Raw genomic sequence first — 12,063 nt, 5'->3', positions numbered from 1 at the left:
TCCAGGAGAGGCCGAAGTAGCAACACCAGCACTACGAGCAGCAGCAGCAGCAGCAGGAGGACCTCACCTCCGCGGCGCCCACCGCTGCCGTCATCATCATCGTCGTCCCCCTCCTCCTCCTCCTCCTCATCATCCCTAGGGATACTGCTTGGGTGGCTGAAGCACGTGTTTCCGTCGCAACACAACCGGCGGCGGCTGCTGATGCTTCTTGGTGACGAGATCCCGTTGGCGGCTGCGGCGGCGGCGGCGGCGGAGGATGATGATGATGAGGCACTCGTACAACCCAACGCCGCCGGCGCTGCTGCAGCAGCTGGATCGCTGCCACCGGCCCCGCCGCCGCTTGAGGCCATTCCCGTCATTGACACTTGGAGCTTGAGTCGAATATTGCACGACACCACCTGGGATGGTGTGCATTACTCCAACACGGGGGCAGTGGGGTTGGCCCAGCTGGTGGCGGTGCTACACGCTCTGTGCTCGGATGCGGTGTTGGAGGAGCTGGCAGGGGGGTGACCTGCCGAACCTATAAGAGAGAGAGAGTGTGTGTGTGTGTGTATGCGTGTATGTCTATGTGTATGTGTTTGGGGGCGGGGAGATTGGAGTAATGGCGCCGGGGTGCGCCACGCGCTCACTCACCCCTGACCTGAAGGTGCGGCCCCCAGGTGGTCTTTTCATATGGGGGGCCATAAGGCCCCTTTCACATCCCCTGTCCCCGGTACTGCAGGAGATGTGCTGTGAGGATACCACGTCGCGAGAGTGCAGCGCATGCGCGTGACACACACACATGCGACAGATGAAACAGATGTAAACAGATATAAACAGAGGACGAGAGGGAGGGAGGAGAGGAAAGATGAGGGGGGGAGGGGGGAGAGGAAAGATGAGGGGTGATTGTGTTTGCGCGTATTTATGTCCGTTCAATTCATGTTTTTGTTTTGCCTGCTGTGTAAGGGTACGGGGGGGGGGTAGGTGTTGAGAGGAGTTAAGGATAGGTTGAGTAATGGAGGTGCTGCAGGAGGTGTCAGGGTGGGCGTGTGGGAGGGGGCCTGTCCTCACATCTCGGGGTGAGGGGGCTTTATTGGGTTTCATGCGCGCAATGCTGGAACCGGCGCTGGGAAAGCCTATCTCCCCCCAAAGCCTATCTCCCCCCAAGCCCAAACGCCCCACATCTGGCCCGGGACTCCCCCGAAAAGGGACTTTGCGCACCCCACTGCTGCGGCACCCTTTGGGGCCTGCATCCCCCCTGTGAGGTGCAGCGCAGTGAAGTGAAGTGAGGGACAGGTCAGTCATTTCCAGCTCCCCGCGTGTTCATATTGTCCTTCTTCTTGGGGGGTTCGGATGTGGCCCTGACGACGCTTCACACACACACGTCGGGCTTTGGCCTTTTTGGTGTTTGTTTGTTCGGGAGCCGGGGGCCCGGCCTGGAGTAATTACTGATGATCCCGCCGCCTCATGTGTACGGCCTGGGAAAGGTCTGAGTAGCGCCGAGATGACGGACTTGAGGCGAGCTGGGGCAGCCCGAGCGCCGTGTTTGAGTGGCAATCGTGTTGTGCAAAGCCGAGGAAAGCCGAGGAAACAAAAAGTGCCGGCGCCCGCGGCACTGTGGTGGGGGTGTGGGGGAAGGGGTTTGGCGCTCTTGCGACAGCGCCGCGGCATGTTGCGAGTTTGTCGAGAGGGGGCTTGGAGTTTGGAGCTGGAGCGATCACCGCTGTGCCCTCACTTAGCGACGGTGTGTTGGGGTTTTGTTCATGAATGTTGGACGGGGCTTCCCCCCCTGCCGGGCCCCTGCTACCCCCCTGGCAAATTCATTGTTGTTCACGCGCGGCACCGACCTCCTATGACGGCCTTACCATGACGGCCCGTCAGTCAGTCGACGTCCGGCACCGTAGGAGACTGTATGAGACGGTTGCGGCGTACCCACATACCCCTATTTAAGTGTTTGGATCTTGGACCTTGTTTATTGGTTGAAATCATTTGTATTCGTACGACAAGGTCCTGTGGACGTTAAGCCCCGCACCAACCTGCTGGTGTTCTAGGGGCGCGGTGTTGACGTGATGTGATTTACCGTTCCCGTGTGCTGATTGAGTGAATAACGTTGAATGGCCGTTTTTGTGTGCATGGCTAGTGGAAATTTGGCCAGTTGTTGCTCTTGTTGATTTGCTATTATTGGCTAAACAGACAATAATGGCGGATGAGAAGTGGTTGTCCTGTTGGAGGCTTTGTCCGTGTGTGCAAGCCTGGGTGTGTGAGAGGGGGGAAGAGCACGGTTGTCGCGTTTTTTTGGGAGGGTACTGTAAAGGACTGTAGAGAGTTGAACGGATAACATTTCCTCCGGATAAGGAATGGATGGATGACGGCATTGCATTGAGGTGTTGATGTGGGGTTGGATACATGTTACAATACATGTGCTTAGAAGGTGTGGATTGCGTCGACAGTAGAAGTCAAGGAGCCGCACTCGATGCTGTGAGTCTTATTGAGCAGGAAAGCTCCTCCTGTTGTTTGTCTGCTGCTGAAGTGCGGAGACGTAGCTCCAGAGAGCTGCTCGTCCAAAGATAAGAAGTGCCAAAGCCCTCCCAGAAGGACACGAGGATTCGCGGCACAGCTGTGTACTCGGCTTGGTGGAATCCCGCTCGGCTTTGCGTGAACGATATATGCAGACATTTCTAGTTAAGAGCTCTAGACGCTGTGCAATTTTTGTGTGAGGACGTGTTCGGAAAGAATGACAAACTCTGTCTGCCGGGATTTGTTGTTGGGATGTTTGCGGAGACTTGCATCTGTTGGTTGGTCAGTGGTCCATGAGTGGTCGTTGCAGTCCTTGGGTGTTGTTGCGCCATCTCATCGTCCTTTTGCGCTGGCGGTATGCGGTGGAGGACAAGGTTATGAAGAAAAAGGTCATGATCCGATTTAATGCTATTCATGCTCTGGGATGCCCACGACACCGCACTCTCTTCTTAAACCTCTTATTTCACATCTCGTTAGTATTGGACCATATGGCTGCTTTCCCCTGCTGTCCAAGCTGCTGTACACTAGGAGATGCTCAGCTCAGCTCACAGTACACAACCGCAGCGCCAAGCTACGCATCATGGTATCAGCAGCAAGCCGAAGAGGCGCACTTCTTGTCGTACACGCGCACGGACACATGTGAGATGCTTTAATGGGGGAGGATCTATACATGAGGCAAAATAATCACACATACACACAAACACATATGCAGCATCGTCACACCTCCAATGCACACACAACTGAATATTTCTGAATAGCTTCCCGAGAGGGCCCCACACCATTTTCGGCTCTCATCCTGCTGCTACCTTAACCCCCCTTCCCTGTGACATAACGAACTTCGTGGGGGCACGAAATTTTAACTCTGTATGCATAAGGTGTCTATGCGACACGGTTCAAGAAATGTACGACATAGATACAAATGCGCAAGGACAACGAAAGCTAATTGAAACATATGATGTACGACGGGCCCCGTTGCGAAGTCAGCATACAGGCAAAAGCTATTGTGCAGATGACACAGACAGGTTTTTTGAAACTAGCATACAAGATCTGACGACAAAAAATTCGCAAAGCCAGCTCCCATCATAACCGCACCACCCTTGCCGAATTCAGACATGCGACAGCGGACAGATAGACAAACAAACCGACGAACATGCAACAACATACAATACAACGGGACAAAGCGGCTGCGCCTCAGATGTATCGGGCAGATATCTTCAGTCGCAGCTATAAACTGCTGCCGCACCTCTCCTCTACGTCCTCCTCCTGTTGCTGTTGTTGTTGTTGTTGTTGTTTTTCTTGTTGATATTTTCCTCTTGTAATCTTGTTTTATTGTTGTTCTTGTTCTTCTTTTTGTCGTTTTGAAAACTACTTGTGCTGCTTCTGCCATTGCTACTGCTATGCCGTGCTGACGCTGGCCCCACCGTCGCCCCCATTTCCGCCATCTCCGCCACCACCACCACTGCTACTTGAATCCTCCCCAGGCCGGTACACATCCCTCCTCTGCACGCTGTACTTGTCCCGCAACTGCCGACAAGGCACGTAGTCCCCTCGGCCGTCCAGGCCGAGGAACAAGATGTACAAGTACGGATGCTGTAGCGGGTCGTTGCCGTACACCTCCACCCAGCTCTTACCCCCCTCCGACTCCATCTCCGGCCACGTCAGCAACTCTGGGGCCGGGAGCGGAGGGACAGCATACACATACATACATGCATACATTGCGTTCTGAACATGTACGCACGAAAACATACCAGCTCGAGACGTAACTAAACGAAGGGGAAAACCCACAAATACAGGAGCACGGAGAGGGGGGGAAGTAAGTAAGCTGGTTTGCAAGCTGGAAGGACAGTGGGCAGAGCTCAAATGCAATAGCAGCAAACATCAGGACGCAAATAAATACACACACACATACATACACACCAGCCAACGAACACAATATCGGAACAGCTACATTACTCCACATAGAATGTGTTTCAGTGATCATCAAAGCTCCGCTTTATAACCATTCACATAGACGCGCACACAACTACACACAAGCAACCACAAAGAAGTTTCGAGAATGCAGGCAATGACATACGAAGCTCCGGCAGATTTGAACCGTACAACTGTGCCTGCGTCCTGCTGAGATACCCTAGCGAGCGTATACACACAGACCACAGGTGCGCGCATGCTGCCGAACGGCAGCGTTATGTACGGTACAAAACCCGAAACAAAAACGCTCTGCCGTACCTTCCGCCACGTACGCCACCGGCGGCAGATGCGCATCGTACTCCCAGTCACGTGCGTCCACCAGCAGCTGCGTCCCCCCCCCCCCACACACACAGAGAGAGAGAGAGAGAGTCAAATTAAGAAGAGAAGAGGAACGTGATAGCGGACAGCGGACCGAAGCGGGCCACAATAATCACAATGATAACGGCACTTGACAACGGAAATGACGGAGGGGCTGCCCCGGGCTCCCCCAGGGATGCAACGGGGAATCAGTCCCCAGAGGGACGGGCCCGAAGAGGGAGGGGCCCATGAGCTCCGAGAGAGGGAAAAACCCACAGCTGCCCCACGGCACGGACACGGCACATACAAAACACACCTCCCCCCCTCTCTCCCGGGCCCCCACGGCACCTCTCCCCCCAACCCACCCGCATCTAACTCTATCCCCGCACCGTTTCTCCCACCCCGTTCCCCCCTCCCCCCTGTAACCCACATGGTAAAACACCTGCCGTGTCCCTCCCTGTAGTGATTCCGCCTTGGACTGCGCGATCCAGTCCTCGCTCTCGCAGCACTGGCTGTCCCACCCCACTACCACACCCCGGTAGCCGAGCTGCCGATGAAGTACCCTCTGACCCAACCGTAGTTTGGGACCACCTAAGGGCGGAATGGGTCGGTTGCGATTGGTTGGGATTGATTTCCTTCAAAGCATGCATATGTATATATTATTAAACTAGGTGTACACAAAAGGTTGCACTGTTTATTTATTCATTTCATAGGTTTGGGACAAGGTTGGGGTTGGGGAAGAAAGTATCAAAAATGGATGGACCGGCAGCCCCCTCCCCAGCCACTAAACCGCCCACCCACTAAGCCCCTCCCCAAACCCACCGAAACCCTCTCCTCCCCCCAAACACACACACGCATACATACATATAATAGAGGGTTTGGCACCACTGGTAAGGCGCGACCATTGCCCCCGGGAGATCCCGGGATCGATACCCGTTAGGGTCAAAGTCCTTCCGATGGTGGAAGGCATTGCGCCCCTAGTTGATGGACGGTGGTGACCTGGGATAAAGTTAACCTGCGAGCCGACCAGGAACGGAGTTGGGCCGCTGTCGACCCGGCAGATTCCGTTGGATGCTGGTGGTGGGTGCGGAACCTGAGCGATCCACTGAGAAGTTGACTAGGGTGACTGGATGAGGGTGCCCCGAAATACCGGGGAAGGCAGGGTTTCGCAGGGTAGCTGCCACGGGCGAAGATACACCCCCCTGTTTCACACATCATACATACATACATACATATACAAACCAGCCCACCCGAAGAAGACGTGGTGGTGTCCCACTCCGCGGCGAGTGCCGCCGCCTTCTTCACTTGCGTCTCCAGCTCCCGCAGCAGGTCCCGGTACTTGGCCGCGTCCGCATAGCTGCGACATGAGGGGAAATACACATAAATACATACATACATTACTCACGTATATACGTACATACATACACTCAGGAGGATAGGAAGAGTAATAACCCCTTTTCCCTCAAGCTTGCGGCCCCGGACAGCCATCGCCATCTGGGAGGTGACGGCCTGAGGGCTCTGAGGGACGCGGACGCCTCCTCTTCATGGGCCTTATATCGCCTCCCAGTGCACTGGATACATACATATTTGCCGTGCCTTGATGTAAGTTTATGAAAATATAAAAAAACCATATGTGTATATATGTAAATGCTGCATGTGGTTGAACATATCATACGTACGCGCCGCCCCTTCTCACTCACTTCTCCGCTTCCACGGCCCGCTGCATCTCGCTCCGAAGCCTGAGCCCCTCCGTCGCGAAATCCGCCGCCCCCAGCTTCGTACTGGCTGCAGGCATGCCCGTATTGCGGGCCTTACGCTCCCGCATTTGCTGTACAGCCTCGTCTACCTGAACGTGGAACGACAGTGCATTCATCCGGCCGTCCGTACATACATTCGTTCATGAAGGCCGACATCAACACAAATAAAAGCATTTTAAAATCCACATGTTGGTTGCATGAGCGGTTATCAGTTGGTTGCACGAGTGAAGCAACCCCGCTGTGCAAACCCATCTGAAGTGCAACCTCCTCCACACATGCACACATGCTACATACACAATACATACATACATACACCCGTAACCCCGTCCAGGCTTCCTCGCAACCCCGCGCCCAATGTCGCCCACTCGCAGCCGCTGACGCCCCGCATTGCTCCACGACGAAACACAATCCACACACACACACACACACACAACACTGCCGCACCACAACCCTAAACCCACACGTCAAACCCCCGAGCACACGAACACCCACCCACCCTCTGCCGCTTCTTCCGCACTTCCTGCGCCGCCTCGTACGCCTCGTAATTGAGGCACCGCTGCAGCTGCGTATCCAAATCCAGCTGGCCGACGTGTGCGAAGGGAAGGGGGTGAGGAAATGTGTGCATGTGTGTGTACGAGTGAGTGGTGCAACTGTAATTACATACAGAAAATCAAACGAATAACTGTCGACGCCCAAGGATCCAACCACCAACTACCGATGGAGTGGGTTGCCGGACGCCCTGATTTCTTATTCGCAGTTCCGTACACACAGACAGACAGACGCACAAACTGACAGACATAGACACGCACACGTACATAGACAGAGACCCTGTTCACTGCGCCCTCGATCCGGTAATTTGGTTCTGTATGGACTGCAATACCGTTTTGGCTTCTATACTTGGCAGTCTGCCGTGTTGCCGTACATCTGTACTGCCTACTTGTACGCCATCTATGCCGTATTGTGCGACGGGATGACATGGGTGAGTGTGCACCGTGTGTTTGCTACGCCGTGAATCCCTTCCCCCCAGTCCATTAAATACATCATTTGATTTATCCTTGTGTCACAACACAATCACACCCTTTGTTACTTGTGTGTGTATTGCATGTTGTACAACATTTGGTGTTACACTGTACTCCGTGACTCTTAAAATGATGTTGCGATGTTTTTCGTCTTAAAATGATATTACGATGTTTTTCGATCTGGGTCACGTCGGATTGATCTGGGTCAGCGCGCAAAAGGGGATGTGTGTCACCTCCGACGGCCTGCTGCGTCACCTCATCCCTTCGCGTCACCTCCTCATCTGCTTCTTCTGAGGGCCAGGTCCCGACAGCTGGTGGGGCGGTGTGACCCACATCAGTTGCGGTGCGCTGACCCAGATGGCCTTTACATTAATCGCTTCTGTTCGGGTTCTGTGCGACTTGATACCTCGTTTTCCAACACACCCCACCTCCCACTCCCGCCGTGGCCCCTTCACTTCGCACCCATTCAGGGTCTGGGGCTACAAGGCTACAAGTATTAGCTGGCGGGAGGGAAGGGGTTGAGGAGAGGTCAGATCAACGGGGGAGAGAGGGAAAGAGGGAGGTGGCGGAGAAGCACCCGACAGGGAAAACATTTATATGAACAAAAACGTAATTTGCAAGGGGCGTCATAAGGCTTTTGATTTGACCGCGCGCGCGCGCGCGTGTATGTGTGTGTGTGTGTGTGTGTGTGTCCCAGGTTCCAGAGCCGGTTGTAACGGGCGGTCGGAGGCGTAAACGCAGTGCCGCCAGGAGTTTGTGTGGGTGTTGGAGGGAAGGAGAGAGAGAGATGTGGCCTGTCTTTCGACACCGCGGGCGAGCAGCTAAAATCTACGGTTGTGGTTGGTGAGATGCTCTGCTCGTTCCATGGCTGCAAGAAAAAATTTCATGGAGACACTCGCAGCTTCCCTCGTTTGGTGAGGGGAATAGGAACAGACGGCCGAACCAGCTATACCTGAAGTCTAATAATATGGCTGACCTTCCTTCGCTTCTTGCGCCCGTACAGACCATAGCCATGAAAAACAGCGGAACCGCAGTCGCACGTGCGAGCAGTGCATCCTTGTATTTCCTGCATGGCCTTCTCCCGTGGCGTGCTGGTTAGATTACCTGGAAGATGAAGTAGACGACCTCTTCATTGACCAGCATGCTGCGCTCGCGTTCGCCTGTCGGTCGTGCAGCACCTTCCTGCGCATCCTTGTTCTTGGCACCTTCGGACCTATCCCCGCTAAATGCTTGTCGCCGGGTGAGGTTCCGCCGGAGTGGTTCCACTGTACGTGATTGGGCGGCTGTCGGGGTCGGAGCTACTGCAGCGCGCCAGAAGCTACATACTAGTTTGCTTCCCACCAAAACTGAACGTCTGGCTCGGGGAAGGTGTGTCGGCGCCGTGGCGGGGCGTCCGGCACACTGTTGCTGCATAATGACTGCTGCTTAATGCATAGACAAATTTTGTACAAGTTCAAACAAGATATCTATTATTGACCTCTGCATAACCAGTACATCGATTACCGCGTCTGCAGTAGAAGGGGCCGTATCCAAGAGTGTCCGGTTTTTCAGTTTTCATTAGGAAGCTCCCACAGCTGGGTCCAATTATAACAAAGTGTAAAATAATAGGATTTAGACAGTTTTGCTTTACAAAACATTGGGATAAAGGCATTAACCTTCAGGATGTTGTGAACCTCGTTTAAAGCTGCCACGCGCATATAGGGCCGGTCTCGGCCTTCCAATCGTCCAATGGGCCGTTTAATCCTTTCAACCCAGCAGCTGTTTGTTGGATTAGTACTAGCTCTGACAATTGCTTGTATCCCCGTCTCTGGTGGACCAGATCACGCCTATTTACATTCATGTCACAAATTGTATAAGCATTTCCGACCAGAGCAGCGACACGAGCTGAGGGACTTGGTTCAGAACCTGCAAGCCATCGAATCGTACCTTGGCCATCTTCGCTTGGGGAGGGCCATGCTGCTATCATCAGTACCCGCGGCAGCTCCGAGCATAACGCAGCTGGAGGAGTGGAAGGTCCATAACAGCACAAAGCTTCAGGAAATGCTGGACAGCGCTGGCGTCGCGTCACGCATGGGCGAGAGGTGCGGAGTGTACGGGAGACAACCTTTCTGACGCATAACATCTTCCCATACCAAAGCTTCGATCATCCAGGGCGATGCCATCCTAGCTACCCGGCCGTAGTAGTATGTGCCCGTCTAGCTCTGACGGTAACAACAACAATAACAACCGCAACACAAACCCGCAAAGTCCATGTTCTTTGTCCCCTAGAACCACATCTTGCATCCCAGCGCCCCATACAGCCGACCCTCCGTCGGACATCCGCGCCATCCCTCCTTGCCTTCATCCCTTTCGCCTCCTCACCGTTGACCGTAAGACAGCATTTTGACTTTGTAATTACCCTTCCCCATTTCTTTCTTCAATACGCAATCCACCGCACACCACAACCACTAGGGGGGTTACACACCACCGCGCACCAAGGTCAAAGCCGCCTGTTGCCCGATGACTAAACCAAATCCATAATAGTAAAAAAATTAAATTCAAACTCCCGATGCCCTATCCGTTGACCTGGATATCTCATCTGGGTCGCGTGCGCGTGTGTATATGTGTGTATGCCACGTATTTCCCCGGGCCCCAAAACCCTTCCCTTCCCTCTTTCACGTCTTGCACATCATCTCCCCCTTTCTCCCGCCTCGTTCGGAGACATTGTTGGCCATCGTCACTGCCACCGCAGCTGTAGCCACACACCGCAGCCGCAACGACGACCGCGTTGTGCTGTTTGGCGGCGTGGGTGTGTTGATGCTGACATCACCCAAGCTTATTGATAATGATTTGCATGTACGACAGGAAGCGCACACAGGCAATCCTTTCCTTACGATCAAAGTTTTCAACTGGAACCATTTCCTCACTTTTTCATTTTCCCGCCCACCCAAAACCCCGGGTTACGTTTCCCCCCTCCCCTTCCCCCGGTATGTTTGTGCCGCGCTGTCAACAATTGCCTGTCGTAAACCGACTATGAAACCCCGCCCGCCCGCTCCGAAACCCCCTCCTCCGCCTAATTCTTTCCCCCGTTTTTCCTCCCCCGCCCGCCCCCGGTCAAACCGCAGCCCTGAAGTCGTCAAGGCGTTGACCGCGGCTTGCTCCTCCGCCCGTCATCGACCCGACGCGTACACCGGCCGGCCTGTCGTGTCCTTCATCCTCAACTACTTCAAACGACCCCAGGTGGTTACCCGTATCGCCGCCAACATGCGCGCTTCATGTGAATCGGTTGCCGTACCGTGCGAGTTGGTTGTGAACGTCGACAACCCGGACGAGGCCGCGGCCTGGGCGGGGCAGGCGGGTTTTGTCGTACCCGTGTTTTCCGCCAACCTGCACGAGGCGCGGGGCTACAACCGGGCGGCTCGACTGGCCCGGGGGAAGTACCTGATCGTGTGGCAGGTGGGGAACGGGAGGGGGGGAATGGGTAGGGGAGGAGGGAGAAGCGTGTGTGTGTGTATGGGCGTGTGGATGTGTGCGTGCGTATGTTTGCGTGTGTATGTGTGCGTGCGTATGTGTGCGCATCTGAGGGGTGCGAGGTGGCGTCGATGGGAAGGGCGGAGGGGGAGAGAGCGGGCACGGGGCTGGTGATGGGGTAAGGGGCTGGGGGAGGGAAATAGCGTGTGTGTATGTGTATGCGTGTACGCGTGTGCCTGACGGGGATGGAGGGGAAGGCCAAAGAGGTCATGAAAGGCGAGAGAAGACCTTAGTCATAGAACTTGCACATATTTAAACAAAATTACGCCCGCGCCGTCCTCTCCCTCGGCCTCCTGTCCTCTCCTCCCCCCCCCCTTGCCACCACAGGATGATCAGGTACCGCCTCCCCAAGGGCAATGGCTCGTGGACATGATCCGGGTATTCGACACGTACCCCCAGCTGGGTGTACTGGGGATGAACACCTACCGGCTTTGCAAGCACCACGAACCCACCAACCGCTGGGGTCAAACCTTTTGGGAAGCAGACCCGGCGACCGGGGTGAAGTGGACGTACGCGCAGGTGTGTCTGTGTGTGTGTGTGTGTGTGTGTGAGAGAGTGTGTGTTATACCTGTGTGTTTCATGTGTTGTGTTTTATTGTGCGGTGTCATGAAGTAAAGTACGGAAATGCGGCGCGTTTTGCGTGTTTGTGCTCTTCGTGTCATCATACATACATACATACATACATACATGTTAGGAGACCAACGGGCATAGATCCCGTCTAGTTGGAGCGCCAAACAAGCGCTGTTGCGTGCCGGCCGTCGTTTCCCGTGCGGCCTGACCCGGGGGCGGAGTGCATGAGACTAACCAGCCGTATGCACCCGCCCCCCGCGCTGTGCTTCGGCCCTGGGCCCCCGGCTTTTCAGCCCACAGTGTAATCAACGTCATACATACATACATACATACATACATACATACATACATACATACATACATACATACATACATACATACATACATACATACATACATACATACATACATACATACATACATACATACATGCGAGCCGACCAGGA

General features: G+C 54.5%; 2 protein-coding genes across 2 annotated transcripts in view; one reads left to right on the top strand and one right to left on the bottom strand.

Annotated features, from left to right (window-relative positions):
- Positions 1-916: 916 nt before the first annotated feature.
- Positions 917-7,143, bottom strand: VOLCADRAFT_94016 (uncharacterized protein; the record flags this gene model as incomplete). The annotated part of the gene is made up of 10 exons (XM_002953208.1): positions 917-936; positions 1,201-1,237; positions 1,493-1,594; positions 2,016-2,231; positions 4,003-4,163; positions 4,723-4,789; positions 5,192-5,352; positions 6,012-6,118; positions 6,462-6,607; positions 7,015-7,143. The coding sequence occupies 10 exons, from the start codon at positions 7,141-7,143 to the stop codon at positions 917-919; spliced, it is 1,146 nt and encodes a 381-aa protein (XP_002953254.1).
- Positions 7,144-7,493: 350 nt separating this feature from the next.
- Positions 7,494-12,063, top strand: part of VOLCADRAFT_105857 (uncharacterized protein) — a gene marked incomplete at its 5' end in the record, with an annotated part of 15,467 nt that continues 10,897 nt past the window's right edge. The window contains 6 exons of the mRNA XM_002953289.1: positions 7,494-7,497; positions 7,833-7,880; positions 8,541-8,777; positions 9,357-9,618; positions 10,642-10,972; positions 11,375-11,566. Coding sequence (XP_002953335.1) covers positions 7,494-7,497; positions 7,833-7,880; positions 8,541-8,777; positions 9,357-9,618; positions 10,642-10,972; positions 11,375-11,566 — 1,074 coding nt within the window. The remainder of the gene's footprint in view (positions 7,498-7,832; positions 7,881-8,540; positions 8,778-9,356; positions 9,619-10,641; positions 10,973-11,374; positions 11,567-12,063) is intronic.

Source organism: Volvox carteri (genome assembly GCF_000143455.1).
Source record: "Volvox carteri f. nagariensis unplaced genomic scaffold VOLCAscaffold_35, whole genome shotgun sequence".
In the NCBI taxonomy this organism is placed as follows: domain Eukaryota; kingdom Viridiplantae; phylum Chlorophyta; class Chlorophyceae; order Chlamydomonadales; family Volvocaceae; genus Volvox; species Volvox carteri.
This window is presented reverse-complemented; position numbering and strand designations above follow the sequence as displayed.